Source organism: Chaetodon auriga, chromosome 6 (genome assembly GCF_051107435.1).
Source record: "Chaetodon auriga isolate fChaAug3 chromosome 6, fChaAug3.hap1, whole genome shotgun sequence".
Taxonomy (NCBI): domain Eukaryota; kingdom Metazoa; phylum Chordata; class Actinopteri; order Chaetodontiformes; family Chaetodontidae; genus Chaetodon; species Chaetodon auriga.
The window spans coordinates 21,921,116-21,948,305 of NC_135079.1; the positions used below are offsets into that span (position 1 = coordinate 21,921,116).

The 27,190-nt window shown below is 41.6% G+C and overlaps 3 protein-coding genes across 4 annotated transcripts; 2 read left to right on the forward strand and 1 right to left on the reverse strand.

Moving 5' to 3' along the window:
• Positions 1-403: 403 nt before the first annotated feature.
• Positions 404-7,355, forward strand: adat1 (adenosine deaminase tRNA specific 1). 2 transcript variants are annotated; one of them, XM_076732236.1, is made up of 9 exons: positions 404-719; positions 1,080-1,148; positions 1,346-1,400; positions 1,487-1,617; positions 1,786-2,404; positions 4,247-4,392; positions 4,884-4,983; positions 5,447-5,533; positions 6,983-7,355. In XM_076732236.1, exons 1-9 carry the CDS (start codon positions 578-580, stop codon positions 7,113-7,115), a joined length of 1,482 nt encoding a protein of 493 aa, XP_076588351.1. In that variant the 5' UTR covers positions 404-577; the 3' UTR covers positions 7,116-7,355. The 2 variants fall into 2 exon arrangements, with proteins under 2 accessions (XP_076588351.1, XP_076588352.1); XM_076732237.1 differs by lacking the exon at positions 4,884-4,983 and having other exon boundaries at positions 439-719; positions 6,983-7,288.
• A 3,580-nt stretch (positions 7,356-10,935) lies between these two features.
• On the reverse strand, positions 10,936-20,282 carry gabarapl2 (GABA(A) receptor-associated protein like 2). The gene is made up of 4 exons (XM_076733065.1): positions 20,060-20,282; positions 18,605-18,660; positions 15,645-15,817; positions 10,936-13,704 (listed from the first exon to the last, which is right to left on the reverse strand). Exons 1-4 carry the CDS (start codon positions 20,091-20,093, stop codon positions 13,590-13,592), a joined length of 378 nt encoding a protein of 125 aa, XP_076589180.1. The 5' UTR covers positions 20,094-20,282; the 3' UTR covers positions 10,936-13,589.
• A 2,796-nt stretch (positions 20,283-23,078) lies between these two features.
• On the forward strand, positions 23,079-26,757 carry tmem231 (transmembrane protein 231). The gene is made up of 8 exons (XM_076733335.1): positions 23,079-23,558; positions 23,727-23,893; positions 24,054-24,182; positions 24,489-24,632; positions 24,928-25,009; positions 25,235-25,340; positions 25,910-26,098; positions 26,279-26,757. The coding sequence occupies exons 1-7, from the start codon at positions 23,420-23,422 to the stop codon at positions 26,070-26,072; spliced, it is 930 nt and encodes a 309-aa protein (XP_076589450.1). The 5' UTR covers positions 23,079-23,419; the 3' UTR covers positions 26,073-26,098; positions 26,279-26,757.
• Positions 26,758-27,190: the final 433 nt, after the last annotated feature.

Consider the following 27,190-nt stretch of genomic DNA (forward strand, 5'->3'; position numbering starts at 1 on the left):
TACTTAGTGAAATTCTACAGGCAGAACTTGTATTTGTATAACGTTTGGATACATTATAAAGTATACAGTATAATGTATTTATATCCTGTAGTGTTGCTGTTTTTTTTAATGTAGTTTTCATCTTATTTGTGTTTGTTTCTTAAGGTGTCTTCTTAAATGTTGTTCTGTGTATGTTTGTATGTTTTATTAAGCTGGCAAATGACAACTCAACCTCGGGGTGATAATCTACTTTATTCTACTTCTTCCTTCGCATATACTCATGTAACTCCTACTGCAACGAATACTACTACTATCCTTCAATGAGTTACATCTGAATTACTAATACCGTATTAATATCCATTTACGGGCACTTCTCCGCACGTGAAGGACCTTTATTTTGAAAGTACAGCGCTCCTTGGCTCGTCCCGGAAGTAGCTTCGTTTGTTTCCTCGAGATGTCTCCAAGCAGACGAGTCGGTCGAGTGTCATGCACATGTCGTTAATGTACCACCGTGACCATTTAAACTATATTTCCCGTTAACTTAAATCACATTTGGGCGGCCGTCAGCCTCCACTAACACGTCCCCGTCCAGCGTAACATGGTGAACGCGGATGAAATCGCCAGGTTGTGCTACGAGCGTTTCAACCAACTTCCCCGGAGAGGGAAGCCTGAGCCGGGCAGAGAGTGGACCCTGCTGGCCGCGGTGCTCCAAGTCACCCGGTGTGCTGACTCTGACACAGGTTGGACAGCGGAATGAACTCAGCTGCAACACCATGTTTATCAGTCATTTTGGTATCATTGTTCGTCCACCGTCTCTAACATAACGTTAACCTTTAGCTAACGTTAGTGTGTAGTAATAAAAGCGGCATGTTAGAACACTAAATGTAGATGAAGTTACAGCAATGTCGGTTCTGACTTGAAGATCAGTTTCTGATTCTATTCATAACATCGCCTAGACAATCCAAAACAAATTAAGACACAAAACCATGAAAAATAATATGAAAATGTTTGGACTACAAAGACAAATGTGTAAGCCTAAAGACAAAATATGGGACAGATGACATTCCAATGAAATGTGTTTATTTTTCTTTCTTTCACAGTGGAAAAGGAGGTTGTTTCTCTGGGAACTGGGACCAAATGTGTTGGACAGACAGCTATGAGTCCCAAAGGTGTGTGGACGTGATCTCTTTCCTGAAATTTGTGTTTTTGGTCATCTTTTCTTGCTGAATACTCGTCTCTCTGTCGTCCATACACAGAGGTTATTTTGGCAGCCCATGAGTCTGTGCACATTTCAGTGTGAGGGCTGATTGAATCGCTTCATGCGTCATACTGGAAAAGTGTCTTCTTGATTCTCTCATCCATTTAGGCGACGTGCTTAATGACAGCCATGCTGAAGTCATTGCTAGAAGGGGATGTATCAGGTGTGTATTGATTCAATGTTGCTTATTCTCAGTAGCTTTTGAGTATAAACTGCTAGCAGTGTGTGTGTGTGTGTGTGTGTGTGTAGGTACCTGATCCAGGAGCTGCGCAGGGCTGTGAGTGGTGGGCTCAGCCCTGTGTTCTGTCAGGCTGATCAGTGTGGCAAGTGGAAGCTTCGGCCGGGTGTTTCCTTCCTCTTGTTTACCAGTCACACTCCCTGTGAGTCCAGTATGCTCCCAGTGCTCCTAACTGGCTGTCTCTTTCACAGAATTTGTTTAACCACCAGCGACTTATGTGAGATGATCCACAGGATTTAAATCTGAAGTGTGTTTTGTCTGTGGTGTAGTGACTTGGAAGCCAAAATCTGAAACTTCTTGTGATTGTCAGGTGGTGACGCCTCCATCGTCCCCATGACTGACAGCCAGGCTCAGCCCTGCCCTCCCGTCACATGTATAAAGGACCATGGGTGGAGTAATGGAGGAGGAGACCTGAAAAGGAAAGCTGAGGAAGCAAGTGAAAGGAAAAATAGTAAACTGCCCCGTCTGGAGGGACATGAGACAGCAAGGACAAAGCGAGAGGACAGAGGAGACCCAAAACAAGCCTTTCTTTCAAATTCATCTGAAAGTGAAGCTCCGTCACAGAATGACTTCACAAAAACACCTGTGGAGACTGTAGGACAACCGGAGATAAAAAGTAGAGGCCCCTCTGAGGGTCCACAGGTCCCAGACATTCACAGAACAGGGGCCAAGTGCGTCCCCGGTGGCCCAGCTGACCCTCTGCAGCCTGGGGTGGGGTACCACAGCACAGGGGTGCTCCGGGTGAAGCCTGGGCGAGGAGAGCCGACTCTGTCCCTCTCCTGCAGTGACAAGCTGGCCCGCTGGGGGGTGCTGGGCTTCCAGGGTGCACTGCTGTCTCACTACCTACAGGAGGCGCTCTACTTCAGCACTGTGGTGGTGGGGAAGTGTCCGTGCAGTCAAGAAGTTATGCGCAGAGCTTTGGTGACAAGGTGAGGAGCACGCTGAAACAATAAGCCCATGAATTATTTTTCTTTCAGTTTGTCGTCGTTGGTCAGATGAATCAAGCTTTGGTCGGCACCGAGCTTTTCTTTTCTGTTCTGACAAACCATTGATCAATGTTACAGCTTGATTAGATATTTGTGATCAGAGAGCGCAGACCTCAGCCAAAGACAAATCTGGAAGTGCAGCCATATAATCCAAAACTATTAGAATTTTGTCAAAATGTGGCTGTGCTTATCTGAAGCTTCATCACCTCATCTGAGCATTTATTATCGTGATGTGGAGTCCTCCTATTTCAGCAACTGCTTATCTTTTGTCACTGTTGAACTTTACTACCATCTGGTGGATTTTGTGATGTATGAGATTTATTCCACCAGAGTCAAATGCCCTGTCTCTTAATTTTAACGAAAGTGAAAAATAACTCATATATCTACCTGTTGACTCGGATCCAATGGGTTCTTCCTTGTCCCTGATTCCACCAAGCTTCATGGAAATTGAGCCAGTAGTTTTTCCATAACCCTAGAGGTAAAAACAGTCGTCACAGCAGTCAAGTTTTAGGGTTTTGTTCCAGGTTTTGAGCCCCATGCAAGAATATTTTCTCAATACAAGCTGGAAATACAACATTGTGACATTAAGGGTGATATGGTGAACATGCTGGCAAACAGTTGTTAATTCAGCAGACACAGAGCAACATCAGCGTTCATTTAGTGTCATGTGATGACTGGAGCTGCTTCTCTTTGACGAGATGTCTGATGTCAGATGGTAGGGATGATGATGATGATGATGCCCGCAGTTGGTTTTCCTGGTTTGGGTCAGTCTTGAAGGGAACTGAGTCTAAGCAAAAGTCAGCTCAACACAAAACTTGCCTGCATAACACTGTGTGGTCTGTGAAAGCTGCTTGTTGGACATCCAAACTCTTCCCAAGAGTTTTAACTTTATCCAAGCGCGTTTGTCCTTGCAGCTCATCCAGTTTCAAGCTGTAATGACTTTTGAGATTAGCCAGTTTCCATCACTGTGAGCTCATCCCCACAAACTAACTTAGATTGATAAAAACAGAATGTGCTGACTGGAAAGGCAAAACACTTAATGATGCTAAAAATACCTGTAGCGCTGAGGAGAGCTGGTTTGTCTCTGTGTTGTGAGCAACACCTTTAACATTTCATAGTCATTTGAACCATTATGTGTATAAAAGGAACCGTTAGTGCAGCTTTCTTCTGAGTGGCTCCTTCCTTCTTTTTATAGACCTTTCTCACAGCAAAACATTGTGGCTCATTAAGTACAGATGGAGCTAGTAACGCCAGAGCCGTCATTAACGTTGTTAGTCACACCTGTGCTTCTGTTGTGACGAGTCAGTTATCCTCTGGGAGAGAGGTCTGTGTGGCTTTTCTTCAGAGTGTGTGCTGCAAGAATAGCTAGAATTAAGGAAAGTATTTGTGTAATGTGCTTGGAGCAAAGCATTTTATATCATGTAGGAGTGAGTGTTAAATTGTGCATGGAGGGTGCTTAAGGAGATTCATTAAAGTGAGCAACATAGACCAACAGATGTCATCATGGTGTATGTGAGAACTACAAACCAAATACTCTACTACTGTATTTTTCTTCTTTTCATCTGAGATGATGTAAATACAGTGGAAAGATCAAAATTAAAGGCTAAAAACTTAATTCCATTTGTATAAAATTGTCAGATTTACAGTTGCTGAACTGTCACCAACTTCAAAATTTCAATATTAATTGCAGTACTTTTCAAGTGTTGGGGGATTTTGTCGGTATTTTTCCTTCAGTCTAAGGGAATCAACAGACCTTCTTGAATGTAGTCCTCCTGTACTGCCCAGGTGCTCCTATGTATCAGACCTCCCTGCCGGTTTCTCTGTGTGTCCACCTGTGTTGCTCCAGTCCAGCCTGGAGTTTCCCTTCAGCCAGGGCCAGACCGAGCTCCGACACCAGGCGGATCAGGGACGCATCTCCCCCTGTGGGGCAGGTAGGATCATCTCTTACACACACAGACACAAAGTTTTTCCCATTGAGCTCACGTCAAAGGTCGACCAAAACCAGCACAGCCTGCTTTCTCACCGTCTTCTACAGATGTTGGTTTACGTTGGGTATTAAAGCTTTTAAATGTGCTCGCCCTTTCTCCTGGAACATTGTGCAGAAGGACTTGAAACTGAAAATTGATGCTTGAAATTTTCAGAGCTGATCACTGTGGGTGAATTTAAGTTAAGGATTTAGGAGGTGGCACTTTTTGAGCGTGGCAGTTGCTTTGCCTGTTTATGCTATTTGTATTTATTGTTACGGCATTGTAATGCTGCCCCCTTGACCAGGGGTCTGTACCACAAAACAGGTTAAATTAAGCCTGGCTCTCTTTGTTACGTGGCATCACTGAGCCTAACTTTGGTGGTTCTTGTGACCCACAGATAAAAATGCTTGAATTGTGATTTTGAGGAGCTCGCTGAGTGTTTATATGTGTTTCAGCCATCAGCTGGTGTAATGTGACTGAGCAGCCACTAGATGTCACTGCCAACGGCTACAAACATGGAGTCACCAAAAAGGCCCTCGGCACAGCTAAAGCCAGGTAGAGCCAACATGTTGTAATCATAGATTAGTATACAACCCAGATTCCTAAAGAGCTGCGACGCTCTGTAGAACATCAGTAACGCAGAATGTGATCATTTGCACAAAGACAATATATTTAATTTAGCTTCATTGGTTTTTGTAATATTTGGTTATTCTGAATTTGGGACAGTTGGTTCAGGAGCAACTTAAGACTGGAAAAGTTGTGGAATGCTCCAAAAACACCAGTTTGGAACATTCAACAGGTAAACCGGTTCATTGGTAACAGGTGATAGTATCATGGTAAAACCGTTTGTTTATAAATGATCACATTCAGTTTTTGTTAATTTTTTTTACACAGCATCCCAACTTCTTTGGAATGGGGATGGTAATATTAATGCAAATTGACTGTTTATGGCATGTCGTCACTGTAGACTATCCACATAGACCAAATTTTAGTGCTAATTCTGTCTGTGTGTCTTCAGGTCTCTTCTGTGTAAAGTGGAGCTTTTCCATTCCTTCCTGTCTCTGGTATCAGCCACTGACCCTTCAGCACTTCCCGACTCTCTCAGGTAACAAACAGTGGGCTCTTTGATAATCTCTCTGTGGTTTTAAACAGCCTCAAATAAAACCTGAACAAAACAGTAATGAAGACCTCCAAATGACGGTCTGGTCGGTCTGAAGCATGTCGATCGACAGTGAGGCAAACCATCGGCGGCATAAGCAATTGTGTATGTATCACAGTCATCACAAGTAAGAGCGATAAAGAGACAAAGTGCAACGGGTTCAGAGGTTCATGCTGTAAGAGTCGAATGTTTCATTTAACGAATGGCTTGGAGGCTTTTCTCAAGTCTCATTACTATCTGGAACACAGAGTCATGCTTTTATTTCAGAACGTCCACTCATGATTTATGTATATTTTTTCTAATTGAACTCAATATCCCAGGTATTTCTTTTTCTTTAGTCACATCGTTTGCTGAGATTACACAATCATCCTTTGTGTGTGCTGATGGCTGAGAATCCTCTCCACAGGCAGAACAGTGGTCCCTCTGTTTATCAGCATTTTAGCAGATAACCTGATCCGAGGCCCAGTCCGGCAGGCCCACATATGGATCAGCAGAACACACTCACACACACTCATGCACCCAGCCTCAGCATACAATGAAAACATTATATGCAACAACAATAGTATGTCTGGTGAGGACAGACAGCTGAGGTATCAGGGAGTGTCCATTTGTCTGCATTTCCAGAGTTTGTCTCTGATGATGGGAATTGTTAAATGCAGGCGACCGCTTGAGATCCAAACTGTCCACTTCATCTGCATAACACTTATTCTTAATGCAGTGACTCAAAGAACCTGATAATGGGTTGGCAAAAAAAGTCCAGAATCTAGTTTTTTTTTTTTTTTTAAGAGGCTCACTAATGTCATTAAACAGTCCACTGATTTGTTTTTGACAGTTTTCGACACCAATGGAGCTCAATGGCACAGAGGCATAAGACACATCAGGCTTTGGATACACAGACAGCACTTTTTGAACCGATTGTGTCTTTATGGGGTTTGCTGACAGAAATGAAGAACAAAATATCACCTGATTAGACTGTATAGTCTTAAATAAAGTCTCACAAAATCACAAAAAGGCTGAGCTATAAGCTGACCCTGTAAAAAGATACCGTTTCATATGCAGATAAGTTCCGATGGTATGAAAACTGACTTCCATTGTTGTACAAACACTCTCCTGTCTAGAATAATGGCCGCTTGTGTCCATTCAGAGAGCACTGATGGAATTTGATCTTCTAAGTAGGATCATCCAAAACAAATACACGTGGGAAATAGGGGAAATTTTAAGCTTAGCCTTGTGCAAGTTATGCTCTATTGATCATTTTGAAATGTATCAATCTTGTTATGCAACACAGTAGTTCATTAATTACAGCAGGGATTGGTTTAAATGATCGTGTAAACACAAAGTATGAGCAATAACCGGGTTCCTCCCCTTGTGTGTGTGTATGTTGTATATATTCAGGAGAACAGAGCTGCAGACCTACTGGGACTACAAGCAGGCATCCCAGCCGTACCAGCAGGCCTGGCAGCAGCTACGCAGCCAGGCCTTTTCTCTGTGGCCACGCAGTGACAGAGATCTCCTGCTCTTCCGCTGAAAGCCCGCTCTCTGCGGCTGAAATGTCTTGTCAGGACGGATGAAAAAGTGGCTTTGTTGAAGAAAGAACTAGCAGGTCACAGGTCAAAATAACTGCTGGTCTGCAAGTATTGTGCTTCTTGGAGCCTGTGAAACTCACATTTCAGACAAAAGATGCCAGTACCATACATGCTAGTGAATAAGAAATACATGTAATGAATCATGTTCATCATGTCACACTATCAATAAAAGGTCACCTGACTAATTTTCGGGCTTCATTCCCTTGTGACTGTTGGGTCAGCTGGTCAATCTGGATGAATATTGTTTGGCTATATTTGACTTTCCATAGCCCGGGATGCAACAGCAGGACGCCCTGCTCTTTCATGCTGTGCAAAGAGGTTAATGACCGCTCTCCAGTGTCCTCATGTGATGGTTTTATTTTGACAATGTGTGTTACATGTTGTGACTGCAGCTGCCTGGAGTTCACACTCCGAAAACAGTGCATGCAGGAAAATAGGCTCTGTATTGGATTCCCAGTCCTAATTTGAATGGTCTCATCTCGTTTCCTCCCTTTGCCATTCTGCTGGGCTGAAGTCAAACTGACCACAGTAATAATTGTCCATGATATCTGCATTCAGTCTGTGATGATGTCTAAACTTCACGGGGGTGTTTCCAGTGCATGTGAGATGAGATTCCAGTCCTCTGGGACACTCAACTCGCTCATAAAGACAAAGAATAGGTTGAAACTGCATATTTTGGACAACAGTTAGGCCCTTCATCGAAGCCCAGACACCAAATCAATGCTGGGACTGAGGATCAGTTGTGTTATTACTTTTGCTCAGCAGATTCCACTGAGAAGTAATGACTCAACGTGGCTCAGCTAATACTGAACAGCATGTAGTAGGTTATGACCAGGAAGCCTTACACTGCATATTTAATGTTAATCTCATTCCTCTGCAGTAGACAGAGATTTAGAGGTCTGTAGGCATAAATTTACTGCAAATACCTGGTGATGCTCAGTAAAAATATCTGTTAAATTGAATGTTTTTCACCTTATATGAGGAAATGACAACAAACCTACTTTGTGTGGATTAAAGGCATCCTCCACAGATTTACACAGACAGGCAAATGGCAACAGCAAACAGTAGTACTGTATGTCTTCTATGGCTCAAGAGGGAGCTTTCCAAAGTCTAAAGAAGACTATAGAGTCTATAGCCATGCTAACACCTTAGTGATGATGCTTGGAAGTCATAATGTTACCATCTTAGTTTAGTATGTCAACGTGCTAACATTTGCTAATTTGCCCTGAACAACAAAGCACAGCTGAGGTTGGCGGGAATGTCATTTTGTCATCAATGTCATCACTGACTTTTCCAGGACTTGCCGCGCATCATCAGGAAGGCACCAGATCTGTGGGGCATCACAATGCCAGCAGGACAACCTGCACTTGCTCGCGCCCTCTTAGGCGGGAATGTTTACAACTACGAGCTGCAGGCCAAAACTCCCTCACTGTGGCCTCGCGTCATGGAGCCCCAGCCCTTCTGGAATGCAGCGTTTTCCAAACCCAGAAAAACTAATAGTGCCAGTTTCCAGGGACAAGCCTTTCACCAGAGTCCACAAAAACACAGAAAAAAGTTTTTCCCTGTCTTGCTGAGCAAAGTCTAGCTACCACACTTCTTCTCAAGGCCACCTTCTTCAGCAGGTGTAAGCCATTACTGCAGACTCCTTGGGATCAAGCTTACACGCATCAGGATCAAGTTTACACACACCAATTCTGACCATTCACACCAGTGTGGCTTTCAGATTGCTGCATAGTGCTGTCTCCACTATGGTCTCTAAGTTTCTCTGGTTTCAAGTCCTGAAATCCCCCACCTGCCATGGTTCCACCTGAGTACCATGAGCTCCAAGTAGTTTTCAGCAAATGCCAAACTCTCTCTCACTGGCCATATGACCCATTGACCCCTTGTCCGGTACACCTCTCCATTGCAGATGCCTGTACAACCTCTCCAAGGCAGATTAGGAGGCTATGATACACCAAGGACTCCTTGGCCAAAGGAATCATGTCTCAATATCGCCCTTTGGTGCTGCTTTAGTCTTCATGAATAAAAATGGCAAAACCCTCCACCTGTGCATTGATTTCAGAGGACTCAACAACATAAAGGTAAGGAACAGTATCCTTTGCCTGATTTGAACTCTGCCTCCAAGGTGCCAGAGTGTTAATCAGGCTGGACCTCTGCAATGCTTATCACCTGGTTGAATGAAGATGAATGGAAGACAGCCTTTAATACACCACTTTGAATATCTAAAGAAACAATTAGGGCTCACCACCACTTCAAAAATTTAGTCAACGATGTCCAACAGGACATGTTGGATCATTCGGTGTTTGTTTACTTGGATGATATCCTGACTTTGTTCACAAGTCTGTCCGACCATGTGACAGCTAAAGACATGACAGGAAATGGGGCAGAGATGGGGAGAAATGGGGAGTCGAACCTGCAGCCACTGCAGAGGACCGACAGCCTCAATACATGGAGCACACACTCTACCAGAGGCCCCGATGTTCAACTTGTCCATTAAGTCCTCCAGCAGCTCCTGGAGAATTGTCTGTTTGTTAAGGCTTGGAATGAGTTTCATACCCCATCTGTTTCTTTCCTTAGTAACATTACTGCCAAAGGACAGGTGAAAATGGACCCAGCCAAAGTGAGAGTAGTCCTACAGAGGCCCCGCCCAACCAGCTCTAAGAGACTTCAAAGTTTCCTTGGCTTTCAACATTTGTACAGCAGATTTATCCATAACTACAGCTGCATCATCTCCCCACTAACAATTCTATCTTCCACCCTTCCAACAGTTTCACTGGACTCCAGTGGCCTAAGTAGCATTCCAGGATCTTAGGAACTGTTTCACCTCAGCACCTATCCTCATTCAGCCGGACACGTTGAACCAGTACATCATAGAATTTGACACCATCGGACAATGGGGTGGGGGTAGTCCTCTTGCAATGTTCCTTGGAGAATGGTAACTTCATCCTTGTGCCTTTCTCTCGCGTTATTTCTTCCCTATGATGCAGGTAATTGTGAGCCCCTGGCAGTGAAGTTGGCATTGGAGGAGTAGCAGCATTCACTTGAAGGGTCTGCCACGCTTGGTCTCAACAGACAATACAAACCTGGCATACATCCCCTTTGCAAGGCGTCTCAATGCTTCTCAAACCAGGTGGACTCTGTTTTTTGGCTGTGCCAATTTCACCTTAACCTACAGGCCAGGCACCAGCAACACCAAACCCAATTTTCTGTGTCATCTGTATGCCACCTGTGACACCTGCCTGTGACGTCTGCCTCTGTGTTGTGTGCTTTTGTTATTTTCAGTCTTTTTAGTTTAGCCCTTCCCTCTGTCTCTGTCTTGCTGCACACCTGCCCCTCATCTGTAATCATCACACCTGTCTTCAATCAAGTCTTCCACTTTGCTACAAAAACCCAGCATCGACAACCAGTCTCCTCCAGATCATTGTGCCAAGCATGCTTTGTTTATGTGCCACCTTTCTGGCATCAGAATCTGTGTCAATTTTCCATTGACTTCCACCTGCACTCCCTCCCTTCAGCATTACCAGCCAGCAATCCTACCTCACCAAACCTGCCAGTGAGCTCAAGTACCTGGCATACTCTCTGCTAAACAATTCCCTGTGGATACCTGTCCCCCTCTCCACTGCCCAACTCTGTCCAGCCACTTCCTGATCATCTGTGCTAGTTTCAAATGAAGACTTGTGTTTTACCGTACCTGCTGGTCTGTTGCCAGCACTGGGCTCCAGCAACAATATTCCATTTAAATCAGACAAAACAACCTTCTGATTCATTTTACATTCATTTTTATTGGTCAGGTCTTCCAGCTACCTTACCTTTTTCAAATATCTAAAATTCATTTCTGTCTTCAAGATATATTTAACAATCATACAACACTGATGAAATAAAACAATACTGAATATCATAGCATTCCATCAATATATTACACATCTACATACCATGTTTAAAAGCCTGAATTAGCTTTGTGGTGCACAAATATGAATACTTGAATGGGTCAAGTAAAGGGTGGTAATTCACCAGATGTCTTACTCTGATTCAGCACCAAAGACTACAGCTGCAGCCAAAATGTCAGCTTCAGAGTGATCTGAGTGAGAAGAGGAAAGATAACAAGTGGTTTTGATTTTATGACTCAGAAACCTGTGCAGCCAAAGATGTGAGCAACTCTTTACTTGAGTTTATGAGACCTGAATTTCACTGATATATTCTTATTGTGGTTCTTGTAAATGGTTCATTGTAAAGACAATGAATGTGTGTTCAATCATTCACAAGTGTGAAAGCACTCTGCACACTAATAATACACTTTTAGTGATTTTATTAACCAACATCTTCACTGAGTCTTGTATTTTTAATCATTAAAATTTAAACAAGATATGATGTGCAGGGCAGGGTCAAATACAGTGTATTTCATGACTCAGTCAGTCCAGGAACATGCTGACTTACTGTCTGACCTGCTTCCTCTACTTTTGCTGCAGGACAGGATTTCCCAATTTTCCAGAATGCATTTTAAAAAGGACAATATGACTTAAAGGTTCAAAGTTATTCACACATCCAGAGTATCATTAAGATTCATTAGTAATCGTATTGGTGTTCTGATGACCTTGTGGGTAGTATTCACTCTCTTTTTGGCTCTGTTTTTGTCTCCACCAAATACTACCAAAAATATGTGTCTCCTTGACTGCACTAATAGTCACTAACTTTGTACTTCTGCTATTTGCTGCAAGGCAGGTATTGCACAGTGAATTTACCAGATCTTTTCATTGAAAACAGCTGCCTGCGGACCAGCAAACCAAAACAATGAACTGACACTGGCTTCAAAGCTCTGTGGAGCTGAAGTGGACGGCAGAGTAAGAATTCTCGGTGGGCTGATCCTGATCCATTGTGAAACAAAAAAATTTCCAGTAGTGCTGCTTTAAATTTGGGTTAATTTTTGCCTTAATCGGGCACCAACCTCAGGACCTGCAACCATGTCAAGAAACTATGGTAGAACATGGTTGTGATGCATCACAGTCTCATAACTGGAGACCATTATTTTATGCACTGCAATATTTTCCTATTTCTTCAGAGAACTTAAACAATGACAGTAACATCACATCAGCAGAAATACAACTGAGTCTGACTTTGATTTGAATTTTCAGACGTCTTAGGTGTGTCTGAATCCATGACACTAATTCCAGTAACGCAGACTTAAAATGGAATGTAGCCATTATTCATATAATTTGCTGTTTGAAAAGTCAAAATGTCCGAGATTGTCAAAAGGCATTCTGGGTAGTGGAGAAAACCAGGCTAGACAACACAGGCTGAGGGAAAATGGGTAAAGTGCAACACGTCATCACTGAGTATCTCTTGGACAGAATGTTACAGAGTCATAATATAAGAAAAGGAAATGTGTTTTCCTTTCGGATGGTTGGAATTTTCAGATGTTGTCCTGTGATGACAACTTTAAAATATTAGAATACACAACCGATAAACTACAGTAAAGTGTTGTATTTCTTTAGCAGTTCACTGAGTTTCATGGCTTACTGTTGGCATCATGAGTCTGAATCCCGGGTGGTGCTGACATCTATTCAGCCAACTTAATGTGCAAAAACATACCTGCCAGACTGGGAAGCATTCAGTAACATCCCAGGGAGTGGTGCCAGCCCTGAGCACCATCTTTCAACATCTCAACAGCATGAGCTGCCTTCTTTCATATGCTTATAGTCGTTCTCATAGTGCTGAGAGTGCCTGTGGAATTAAAGTTACAGACTGAAGTTTCTATATGATGAGCCATACAAACACATCCATAATGTGGTTAATGATTCTAGTCACATGATTATATGGTTTCTTTCTCACTTCAGCAGAATACAAATAACTGTGACAACAGATTTGGACTGAAAAAAAAACAAAAACAAAAACTAGCATGACTGGGTAATGTGGGATCATTGGCATGTGTGTACCAGACCCTAAAGGAGTTTTGTTTTTTAAATCGAATGTCGAACGTGGAAAATTCATGACATCTCATGTGTCTTTAATGTGGGTGACTGCTATTCTAATTTTACGGCAGTGTTAAAGATATTTCTCTCTACAACTGACCTTTAAACAGTAAAAAGACCAACCATTAAAGTCAAACATTTCTTGACACTAATGATCGTCTGAGCCTGCCAAAAAAAAAATTGTTCATTGTAGCATTTTGGTGTAGTTAATTTTCACCCAAAATGTGTTTTTCAGTATCAAAAATTGAATAAATGACTGTAGCAAGTGTGTAGGTGCATTACTTGTGTAACACATGTAAAGGCCAATGTCTGAAAGAGTGTACACCTGTATCTGTCAGGCCCCACTGCGTCTATGTGTGTGTGTGTGTGTGTGTGTGTGTGTGTGTGTGTGTGTGTGTGTGTGTGAGAGAGAGAGAGACAGAGAGAGAAACACTGGAATTCAGTGAAGCTTTAACCCTGTGTTGTATTAAAGGCCTTGCAACCAAAGGTGTTCTCTCCGCTGTAAGCCACGTACAGAAAGCCGTCCTCGTCCTTCTCCTTGTCGTACAGTTGGCCCATAGTCAGACTGCAACACACAGCAGAGACCAGACTCTGATTAGATCACACACAGAGTCAAGTACAATCGATTATATTTACATCTCCAATAAGGGTTTGTGAAGATGGAAGCCTCCAATAGTGGATATTTTGTGCTGACGGACAGGATTTTGAAATCCATTTCAATGCTAAAACCTACAGTCGTCCCTAAACATTTAGGAAAATGGAGTCCAGTTCAAGAAATGTTGCAGACATTATTGAAGAACAGCACATCTATACAATGAAGAATTCATTATTCATTCATGTGTTTTCTTATTCCAAAGTCTCTCCACACATTTTCCAGCATGTTTATGGATTTGAGCCCATCCAATAAATCAGCATGGCAGATATTATTGATGATATATTATCTCAAATAGGCAGTACAGTTGTAGTCACTGTTGCTCGTCTTGTTAGCTAGCCTGCTGTTGGCTAACAGTGTAAATGTCAGACACTGTGTTGTCATTACATAGATAGTCCTCCATGGAGCGCTGTGAAGCACAGCTAGCTGATATTAGGATGGCTATTGCGGCAAAGCTGCAATAGGCTTTGGAAAGAAGGAAAAATTAGCTGCATTAGGTTCAGTAGGTTGAAATGTACTGTTTAAGTCTGATGGACCTCTGAACATATCAAACATCACAGCTGGAAGTTGTCGGGTTTGGGCTGTTCTGTTTATGACCAGCTCCGGCTGTGGTGTATCAGGGCATTATGGTACCACGCTAAGAGGTGGTGTGAGCCAGTTTCCACAAGAAAAGCATCATCAATACAATACAAAGCTCTGGGAAGCAGGTCAGATTCCTCAGATGTACTGCTTGTATTTGCAACACAGCAGCATGTCAATAGCTATGAGAATACAATCAATAGAAAAATCTGACACTGAGAACACAGGTGGGGCTTCATCCTCACAGGGGAGACTCCCACACCAAGAGGTCAAATGTAGCTGCTTTTCAGTAACACAGATAGACAGATAAAAGTACAGCACGTAGGAAAAGTCAGACTTTAGCTTTCAATGCATATCGCTTTAAGAAGGCCAGGGCCTGACAGCACACGATCTATATAATCAATAAAACGTGGTTTCTAGCAAGTGGGCTGAAAAATGAAGACAACATGAAATGGCAAAAAATGCAGTTCCTCAAATGGCCACTTGAGGCTCACTCCAAAGGTGAGTCCATCCCCATAGACCCCCACATTAAAATGCCCAACTTTACAGCAGAAATAAACATGTTTACAGCCTGGTACAAAAAACTTGCATAATTATTATTATTCACACTGCCTCTTCAGAAAGCCACAGAGACTACGTCCATGTTTTATATTAGCCAATGGTTTCTAACTGGACCAATGTTGGAGTTTTGAAACTGATACTGATATCGATATTTTGGAGTTTAAAAAAACATAAAGTACAACTATCTTGATTCAAATCCCTTGATTTGTTTTTTGACCAACATACTTAATAAGCCAGACATTTTTCAGAAAAATCAACTTGTCAGTACTTAGATCAATCATTCAACAAGAGGACTTTCATCACTCAGAAGCTGAATGCATAACAGAACTTTAACCAATCCATCATTAATAGCTGTTGATAATCGAGGATCATTAAACAGAAACGCACAAATGCTGAGGACTTCCTGAAATGAATCATAAAGATGGTTCATTTAAAAAAAAACCTGCACAGAATTATACAAACCTTTTTTGCTGCCCTGTTTCATTAATAAATCATTTCACCATTGATTGTGAGAGCTGACCAGAAGAACCATAAACAAATACGAACGTCAGCAAAAATTTCCACAGTCTCTAGTGGCCCCTACACTGCATCTCGCATTGTGCACCATCTTAAGGGGAGAAATCTGCTGATACAAAACAGGAGACAATTCTACCTTTAAGATCTCACTGTCTTACTTCCTTCCACTATTACAGCTGCAGAAGTGTTGCTCTCACCTGGACTGGGGGACAGTTTTGTCGACGAAGAGGAAGATGGCTTTCTCTGAAGGCAGCTGGATGCGTTTCCTGATGATCCACATGAACTGGGCCACTGTGATGTCAGAGGGCACCAGGTACTTCCGCTTATCAATGTCCACAATCTGAGAGCCAGAAACCTTCTCCACTATCACCTGGAGCACATGCATCAACAGAAAACTGGCCTTTAACACTGCATGGTATGGCATAGGTTATGCAACTCAGTACATTCTGATATGCCCAGTTTCATGAATGGAGTTCAGCGCTGCTACAGAACCTTTATACGATGTGAAGTACGGCCAAAACTTTTCAGGCTTACAACTGTGTCAACATGTCTGAAACATGTGTAATATCAGTCTGTCCGATTAGATATCAGTAGGACACCTGTAAGTGTTAGTGCTGAGCCTGACATGTCCTATGAGGGCCACTGCAGGAACGTTGTTTCTGTGCATATGGAAGCCTTCATTAGTTTGTTGGCAAATATCCACTATAAACAAGCTGAACATGACATAGGTATGACATCATCACTTTTCCCCAATTAATCACAATCTTATCTTATACTATGGTGTTTGAAAGTCGATATGAGTAAGGTGTTAGCAAACAGTTGCCTCTTTACACATACAAAGGGGGAACATTGTCATTCACGTGGAGTTGTCTTTGTGGCCAAGTGACAAAAGGAAGTGCATTCACTCTCTTTTAAGGGTCTGGTTTCCTTTCCAACAGGCCCTGAGGGAAATACTCACTGCTAAATGCTCCATTGTGCTTACCAACTAGACGCTAACTTTGTCTGTGTGTCGTTTGGTGCTGGGCACAGGTTGTGTACAGTGGGTTTGTAAAAAAAAAAAAAAATGCTGAAAACAGATGCCTGCTGTGTCAGAAACACAGAGTTGATGAGATCTCTGGGACTGAATCAAAGCATTGAGCTGAAAGATGCTACACCATTAAGCTAGGTAAGCAGCAGTGTCTTGATTCTCTGTGGGCCCATCATTACAAGCAGCCCCATTTATATGACACGTAGTCACCGGATCCACTGGGCAGGTCTACTTTGCTGATTTATGTTCACTGGCTCTGCTGTTCCACCCAGCAGTCGTCCCATTAAACAGGTGCATAATGGAAGAACTAGTTAAGGGGATTGAGTTCAACAGGCATTATCGTCCACACAAAAGGCTTAAGGTATGCATTTCCCAGGGTTTAACACCTTATGTTGTCCACAGTGTCGTTCTGTATGGACTCTGATCTGTCGCCAGTGCTGCTGTATTCCCTTCCTGCCAGCATGGCAGAGGTTACCTTACAAGCTTTCTCAGAGATGTGCAGAGCGTGGGCGTGCTTTGGTTTGCCAGTGTGAGACAAATTAAAGTCTAACTGTAGCATAATATCAGTCACACATTAACAGCAGCAAGGGACCGGGAAGTTTTGAAGACCTCTGGAATTTCCCCCTGCGGAACTAATAAAGGAATATTGAATTGAATTGAATTGAATTGAATTGAATTGAATTGAATTGTTTTAGACATGAGGCTGCTGATATTTGACACGCTAGTTCTGATTTTTATTTACATCATTGCTCATCATTGTTTTCATTCCCCATAATGAAAATTAGTTGATGTTTCTCCTTTCGAAGCCACAAGATATGAGGCTTTCATTGCCTAAATTTTCCTTACTGATGGATAACATTGGTGCTAGCTTACAAGCTAATTCTAGCTAACAAGCTCTTATTATTTTGGTTGCGGCCTAATGTTCTGGAATTCTACTGGAATACATAAACAACATATAGATAAAACATACTAAAGTTAAAGCGAATGCCTTCAAGTAAAATGTGAAAGCATTCAGCAGTAGCAACTCTCACTGGCTGATTAGCTTTCACATTTTGAGCCCCGTGGAACTTTAGTGGATCCATAAATTCTGTATTTATATTTAGGGCCCAAGCACCAACCTGCTGTTTTTCTAAAGATTATTTTTTCTTTATTTATGTATTTTTTTTTTCATTTTTTATTTTTTTACCACTTTTTCACATTTTTGAGGTGATAAAGGTCCTTGAAAACGAAACTCAGCATATGAGTCAGAAATGGTGAAAATTTGGATCTGATATGGGTCTTGAGCTTGGGTGTGGTAAGGGGCCTCAGTAGGGCCCCTAACAAAGCGTTTAGTGTTTATTTCTTGTGCTTTACAGGTGTTGTACTTAAACAAACCCCTTGAGAAACAGAAGTTGTTCTAAGTTGAGTGTACCCCAATCTGCCCCAAATCATAGATTTGATAAGAGTCCAGGCCTGAGGACATCTACATGCCAATATTCAGTTATAGTCATAGCGCCACCTAATGACAACAGGAAATTACATGTTTTATATTTTGATGCGCTCCTCCTAGCAGGTTGACCAGATCCACCTCGAATCTGATCAGAAAAGCCTTAAGACCCTGTGGATGCTTTATTGTGAAGATTGTGAGTTTTCACCTCATGGCGTTCCAGCGGCCGCGCAGCGTGTTTTCAGGTTTCGCCATGAAACAGGAAGCTGCGGTAACTAAAATATATAAAACGTCCAATCTGCCCCAAACCTCACATCTGATAGACATATACATAATATTGAATATATTGAATATTCATTCATTGTTATAGCGCCACCTACTGGCAACACCATCACCATTTGATTTCCATGAAAATTTCCAGGTGATTAACTAAGCAGAAAGGGGGAATTTAGGAAGTCAAAGGAAGCACTCAGACTTAAAAATGAAAAGTAATGGAAAACTGTGACCCTGGTTCTCTGACCTCTGGCCAAAAACTAATCTGTCAATCAAAACTGTCATTATCATTCACTCATTCTCTTCTTTCCTACCCCTAAGTGCCAGTCACTCTCCCAGTCGGTCACTCCTTATCCACTGACTTTCTGTCACTCGCTCTATCTGCACCTTTAACCCCCACTCACAGCCAATAACACCCCCCCCTCACTCACCGGTACTCTGTCAGGATATTTGTTGCGTATTTTGGCTGACTCCACACATCGGTGCTCTGAGGGAGAGACAGGAAACAAACAGGAAGTCAGAGATTAAAGGGTTGAGTGAGGCCTCTGGGGATCCTTACTGCCAAATACTGCAAGCCTAGTCTGACATAGTGATCCATATGCAAGATCAAGCACAGCATGAAGGCTGACAGTGGCCTGCACAGACAGAGGAGTGGATGCTTTGCACAGGATACACCTACACACCAAGTCAAAGAGTGATTATTTTCCGTCATTTGTGTAGTGATCGTAAACTAATGGTCATAACTGTTTAGTTTAAGTAATGGATGACATCGACTGACTTACTGAAGTCATACTTAACATTTTAGCAATTATCATTATCAAAGAGCAAGTGATGGTGCATCTATTTCTGGTACATTTTGCTGGCAAAACCAGATGCAGCAGGCAGATGCTGAACAGAGGCCAGAGAGAGGAGGATGAGGTGGTGGGTGATAAGATGTGGTGGAGCCATTTAGGTTCAACACATTGCACGCTTTCATTAGCCCAGATAAGAGGCCTACTTTTGGAAACATCTCTACTAAACTGGCAGCAGTGTTCCTTTAAAAAGGAGACTAGAGGTTATCTGAAGAGAGCATGAACACAGAAGCTGAGAGTAGTAGAGGAGTTAAGCCACAGATATGTCACTTAGGGGGCTGCAAATGAACCTCCTCAAGCTGTGTGATGAGAGAACTTTACACCAAACTTCATTCAAAATTCTTGTGAATGAAAATTTCCCCTTGAAACCTTAAAATGTTCATCTTATTGGAACACATTACAAGCTCTGGAACAAATAGTAAGTAAACAGTCAATTCAGCATCCATGTAATACATTGTCTATATACATATATGCACTAATTTCAATCAAATGTCCTGCTTTTTATTATTGTCTTTTGTTAGCAGAATATGCCCTGGAGAGTGGTATAGAGCAGTGTGAAAAAAGTTGAAGAGTATAGGGAGAGAGTGCTTCTAGGTGGACTATTATTACTGAATTAACTACAATACTTTGGAACAAGGGCTGAAAGGGATTCCATATAAGCAAGGCAACATTCAGTTGCCAGGTGCTTGAATGGAATTAGGCGATGAAATGTGTCCATGCAAAAGAAAGACACGTTTCAAGGAGAAATCTGCTGACATCATAACCATGATGCATCAACGGCAAAGGTGAACCCGATTTTGACAGCGGTCATTTGACTTGCAGGAAGATCACGTTAGCATGTGCTGCCAGACATGCAATGTTATCCATTATGGATCGATTTACATTAGTCATGAGTGGGCCGCTGAGCCAAGCATGCATTTCTGCACCTATGTGGGATGATATGGCAAAACCGACGCGGAGAAAGCAAGCCAGAAAGGAGGGTGCATGACATGACAAGCACATCTCTTGTTTCATAACAACCCAAACCCCTTTTACCGAGGGAATGGTCCTCTTTAAACATCCATTTCATCTTTGCTGGATCCCCGCACTGAGGCGTGATGGTAGAGTCGGAATGCAGGTTTCTAAATCAGCGGATAACGACGGCGAAATGTCCAAAAATCCAGACAAAAGCGATCAAAACAAAACGTCAACAATGTCTCTACCCGAAGCTTCCACCGTCTAGCTCAGAGGTGACGTCACTGTCTGACAGAGGGGTGGTGGAGATGACGCTGCCTTCAGGTGCTGTCGGACAGAATACCTCATCCATTATAAAGTATATGCAGGGTATTACCATGATTTTTTTTTTGATTTTTTTTTTATTTTGTATTTTTTTGCTGAAGCATTTATAAAATAATGTAGCATTATGTGCAAGTAAAAAAGGTAATCAATGATTATAAAAAATAATTAGATTTGCATCGTTCTCATCGTTTTAACACCACAGCAGTAAAGAAGAGTAACAACGTCTTTCATTACATTGTGTATTAACTAATATTTTCAACAAAAAGCAAATATTGTACCACGTTTGGAACCTAAAGTTAATTAAATTCAGTTGAAATTCAAGTAGTAAGAAGAAGCTGAAATGTCAGTTGGAGTGTAGATAATAAATTCAGCAAGAAAAACTTGAATTGAAGTGGAAGTCCTGAAAGAAATGAATATAAGTTCAAGTGTCTAAACTAAAAGCTAAACTTGTAACTTGTAAGTGTAATAACTGAGGGGAGCATGACTCAAACCTACTTATTGGAAGGTTCTTTCATTACAGTAATTGTTTAACAAAAACTTCCAAGCAAAAGCAAAGATTATCCCATGTTGAGGACCTACAGGGAATTCCTGAACATAGAGTTAACATTTACTTTGGTTGATTTCGTTTTCATTTTCTTGTGTAGTATGACTGTAAATAGCATAGGTTGTTATACATAAGGACAAATCCACTCACGTGTTACTGAATCAGCATTTGAATCAGTGAACCATTACATCTTGTCTAATCTTCTGGAGATGAGGGTCCAATACTACTTTACTTTGGTTCCACCCCTGTTTTACCCCCCAAGCGTTTTCTTTAACCATTGGGCATGCTTCATCCTCTACTAGCCATCCCATTCGTGGTATGCCACAGGACTCAGTTTTAGATCAACCACTGTTGTCTGTTTACACACTTCCATTGGTGGACATAACACCCAACTGCATTTACCAATAAAACCTGGTGACGACAACAATGTTGTCACTCTCAACTTTCAAATTAAGACATTTCTTATTTTTTGGTTTTGTTGTTCGTGAACATGCCTCTATGTCGCTCTTCAGCAAGAATCCACTTAGTCAGCATCCATGCTACTCCGTTGATATTGTTACCGATGGCTTTCCATGAATTTCATGTTCTGGTGATACATGAGAGGCACCGACTGAGGTTTATTCTGATCTGGCTTTGCTTCAGTACAAAACAGGAGTGTTTCCATAAAAGTCAGTCTGTTTCTGGTTATTGTTCAGTGACCTTTCTACAACCCATCTTGTTATCAGGGTGATTACTATATGATAGTTCGAACAATTGCTTTACTCATCAAAGAGCCTGTCATCCTTTGCTGTGTGATATAACATTACTGCTCACTTTCTCTGATATTGATAAGCCTAATATTACATTTCAAGAAAATGCAAACATTTCTACCAACATGAGCAGAGGTATTTCAGTCAAGGAGGGGTGCCTCCACTATAAAATGCTGAGAGAAACCCTGACTTCATTTGTTTTATTTATGTTTCTGTTTTCACCTTTAGAAATACTTTAAGCAGTCTTTTGTATAAATGATAAACAAAAAGACTATTGAAAAAGCAATTACAGTCAACGCGCTGATCAAAAATATGGGGATCTGACTCAGAATCTCTTTTGTTTCATGCAAATCACCCTGATGAATCGAGGTCCAGACAACTGCCAAGTTACTCAGTAGCATTCAGGTTGGCATTGACCACAACTCCCTGAGAGAGGCACAGGATTGCATTCCCGCTTAAGAAACACCACTCAGTACACAGCCAGACAGACAAGTAGCAGAGCAGCTGCTGTGTGTCAGTGTTTTATTATTAGGATAATTCCAGATAATTGATAATCATTATTATTTCAAATGCATAAATGTGTAAGAAGTATTTTCCTGATATAATTAGCTGAGAGTGGTTCATACATTGTTTGGTAGTTTAAAACAAGGATCATATTTAATTACTAATCACAGGTTTTGTGTCTGTAAAGAAACTGGTTACTTTAGCTGTTGAACTATAGCAAATAAATGCAGTGGAGTAACATTAACATTAACACTGTATAATATTGTCCTCTGAAATGTTGTAGAGAAGCACAAAATGGAAATACTCCAGTATTAATTGCATTAATTGTAATTGTAAGGAGATTTTTTTTTTTTTTAAATCCAAGAAATAATTACCAGTCACCAGTCAGGTGTGCTTATTTTAACTGCAGTTTCAAATACTAAACTATTACATCCTTATCAATAGGGATGATTGCTGATCATGTGGGTACAACAACTAAAACCGACCTGAAAGGGTCCTTAAATGATAAATGTCAGTTTTGAGTTGTGAATGATGAATGAACGAGACGAGATAAATGGCTCTGTTTTCATCATATAACAACTGTTTTAATCAAATCAGCTTTAAGATAATCAAATCACGTGATAATTTATCACTCCATTTTTCATTTCGCATTCATTGTTACCCTTCTGTTTTTCAAACCATGTGCATTTTCATCACCTGCGTTTTTTCAATTATTTTTGTTACTTCCACCTTATCAGCATGCTGTACCTGCAGGGATGCATTGTGTTATGAGATTGCTTCCACTGTGGTGAATACGCATTAGCCTTTAAAACATCAGTTCAACCAAACAAACAAAACAAAACAAAAAAGAATCTCAGCTGACTGTCAAGGGTTGTAATTCAGCCGTGGGGATAACCATGCGTGAGCACCCGCAAGCCGTGATTTCCCCGTTCCTCCCATTGTACCGGTGTGCTTTAATGGAGCGTGGACGCCATCACTCGCAGCCATGGTAACCGCGAGACGCGACGATGAGCTCCAACATGGCGCGGTGCATGGCACTACAGTAGCTAGGGGGCTAATGGAAATAGCAAGTTAACAAGCTACGTTTGGCTAAAAAATTCGCTGTCAAAGACGATTTTATCTCGGACGCTGTTAAATGGACATTAGTTAACGAGAGTCAACCCGGGTTCGTCCATTATTTCGGCGTCTGTGAGCGTTTACTCATGTTAATCCTCCTGGCGTTAGCATCTATGCTAGCTTGAACGTTCACTAGCTAGCCGGTCGGCTTAATGAGAAACAACAGTGGCGCTTACGAACGTAACTTAGTTTATATCGTCTCCTATGGCTTTCTATGAAGTCTATGCTCATCCGGCTTTGATTCGGTACAAAACGAGTGTTTGCACTAAAGCCACTCTGTTTCTGGCTGTTGTTTTGTGCCTTACCTACATCCCACCCCTGCTGGTTGCTTACAGGAGCCAAGGTACACTGCTATAAGCTAATGCCGACACTATACCTGTATTTTCGCTGTTTCTGTCGCTTTATGCTACACATACAAGTTACCCAGTTAAGTGTAAATACGCCTCAATTGAAACGCCTCTATGAAATAAGTAGAAATGTTTGCTTGCTTTTTAAAGCCATGTCATTTTAGGTTTCTGGATCAAAAGAAGCACCTATGAGGAGCAAGCGGTTGTGAGGTTCCAGTACGAGACTCTGCTGGTGGCAGCAACCAGTTCTCAGGGAGACTACGTCGCCTGGAGCACCTTCCCCCACCTGAACAGTATGCTTGGAGCCAACCTCCGGATCCCTGCTGTCTCTGTAAGAGATTCACCGCAGTTCCCTCAAAAGTACAGGCTTGTCACTTGTGCCTCAGTGGGTTGGCCTGTATTTACATTACAGCTGCGTTAGATGTTGCTGTTTTAACACGGTTGAACTTGCTAACGTCTGTTTTTTCCATGTGGGTGAAAACACTCTACAGGTGAGAGAAGAGGACCTGAACCAGGATGGGAAGTTGGACCTCCTGAATTTTCAACTGCAGCTACCTCTAAAACCTGAGGAGCAAGTGTACAGTGTCCAGCTGCTGCTCACTTTCAGCTACCAGCTCTTTGTATGTATTCCACCACAGTGCCTCGTTCGCATGTACATGTTCACTGTAGATGCTTCACATGTCAAATGCACAGTCCCTCTGTCACTTAATAGTCGCATGCAACGTTTGTGTATGTCGTATGCACCAAGGTTTGACCCGTAGGCATTTGAGCCAGGATAGCATTTTTTATTATTTATGTTTTTAATCTAAAAGTAGGTCATTTTATTTATAAATATCATTATATTCACTATAAATGTCATCTAAAACTGATTTTAGGACTAGTGTTAGTATTGATTTTTTCCCCCTTTCTTTCTTTGCATTTTGCAGCGAATGTCCACTGTGGTGATGCAGAGCCTTGCCTATGTGCAGCATTCCTCCTCTGTCCCTGGAGCTAAGCTGTTCATCAGCGGAGACCTGAGGCTGCAGCAGAAGACACCCCTGCCTCACAGAGGACTGTACAACATTTACAATGTGAGAGGACACCTACTTGCAATCTCTCTCTCTCTCTGAATGTAGAGTATTAAAAGAACCTGTTACCAGGCAGAACATGGCCTCAAATTCAATATCACCCATTCATAACCAAGCATGCACCTGCACCCTTCAACATTGTCATTCTAATCCTCACAGTAATCACAGTACAAATATTTCATTGCAATATATTACCTATATCTAATGCTACCATATGCTGAAGTAGATGCTACACAAACAGAAGATTCATTATTTAAGCTATTGTTCTAGTTTGTCTCTTTTCTCTATTGATGCCAAGGTGTCAGTGATTGATGGCTCCAGCCCCTTTGCAAGTGCATATGACCTTGAGAACATAATTGGGAGCTACCAGGACAGAAACTGTAAGTTGACAAAGGCTTTTATTTTGTTTGCTTCCTCTTATTACCACTGAACATAGTGTGTGCCTAAAACCAGAACCAGCTCAAGCTAAACCAACACCGCTGAGTCGGATTTAATACCAGAGCCTATTACGCCCATGGTACATATGTGCATTTGTAACGTGTGCATATTGTAAAACGTGGCTTTTCTCTCTGTGTCTTTTCATCCTTTTCTTTTTCCTCCCACAGTGACCACAGTGCTGTCCTGTCCCATGCCTGTCTGGACTGTGGGAAGAGCTGCTGGTTCTCCCTTTCAGCTTAATGCTAAGATCCGTTACCCTTTGGAGATCATTAGATATCCTTTGATAAAAGCAGGGAAGCGTACATTGAGTATGCCTTCTATGGTAAGACTTCAACTACCCAACATTTAACAAATGTTTTATTACACATTACAATCTAGTTGTATGACATTTTCTAGCAAATGTTAATGTACAGCATTTGTTGCTGTCATCACAATTATAATTGGTTGTGAATGCATATATTGTCACAGCTGTGTTTTTCTGTATTGTCTTTGTCTGCACCAGCCTTCACTTCTGGGTACCCACATTAGGACTTACAGTTGCTGACACATTGATAAGGCTTATATCTGCTTACAACAACATTATTAAATATTCAATCTACTACTTTTGTACTGCATCTCTGCACCACAATTTATGCTATGGCACGTATTATGTTGTCAAAGTCGCATCTGTCTGTCTGTGTTTGTGTACAGATATGTGTTTTAAAAAAACTGTCCAGGTGTAGTGCAGAGATGTCAAGGTTTTCTACATTTCTAAAATTTGTTTCCCCAGTTAATATATCCATATTTTAGTAGGAAATTTCCCAATGGAAACAGACCTTTCTGCCTTAACCGTCTCCATCCACCTATCGTCCTAGCTTTTGGGAAACCATCAAATTTGCCTGGATTCAGTACGTTAGTGTCCTCCTCATCTTCCTCTGGGTCTTTGAGCGCATACAGAGATTTGTTTTCCAGAACCAGATTCTGACCACAGTACCCATACCAGCAGGAAAACCTCACCTCTCATGATGCAGTGGTAGTGCTTTGACCTCCAGGTACACAAGAACCACCAGGTTTCTTTTTTTCTTCTTAGTTTGACCTCATTACCTAACACCATGTTGACCAATTAAACCCCCAAGAACTTGCTGTATTCCATTGACAATTTGCCTGTATTTTTATACAAACATGCTGAGAGAAGAGGAAATTAATATATATTTCAACCCTTTCCTGGACAGGTTTCTACACAGGCCCTCCTCTACAAGAGCTCCACTCGTTCTTGCACTGGAAGATGCATATCTTCTTCTACAGCAGTTTGAAGCAATGATGAAAATTATAGAAGTTTTAAACAGGTTTTCTATTTTTTACTGTTTGTATATTTATAACAATTTGTGACAGTGATGTTACAGTAAAGAAATTCTTCGTTGATTCATGCATTTTTGTATTGTACAGCTTTAGGTGATAGATAATAAACAATTTGTACACTGTAACATTTTGTATCTGCAGTGCTTTCATTTACTGCCATCGTTACTTTGATCTTTAATCATTAGCCTGAAAAGCCTCTTTTGGACCAACAGCTTGTTTGACTAATAAAATGATGTCAATTATGATGCAATGATAGCAGGATCATGGCAAGAAGGGTTGGAGGACTTGAAACTTGCTGTCAGTAACATTCTTATGTTCTCAGTCAATAAAACAGTCTTAATCATGAAAGTCTAAAAAGGACCGTGTGACTATTATTATATATTAACCTAATAGATTGTTAATGCTGATGCATCAGTGCAAATGACACATTTTACTGTTGTAGCTGGTCAAGGTGGAGTTACCAGTGGTTCCCAGCCTAGGGGTGCCTGTATGCAGGTATTAGACCTATACTAGTGTTGTTACAGCCTGTTATGTGATAGCAAACTTTATAACAATGTGGTGGGAACACAGTGTTACTGATTGTTAGCTAATGCTAGTCAATTGCCAAGACATCTGCCCAGTTCTCCCCTGGCTCTCCTCACAACAGCTCACAACGTGATATCCCCATTATTTCTTCCAATCCCTGTCTGTTCCTGGTCTAATGGACACCCAGGAGGCTCATGGGTGCAAGGCAGTGGCCTGTCATGTGCAGATGAGCATACATGTACAACCTCTTCAGTCAAAAC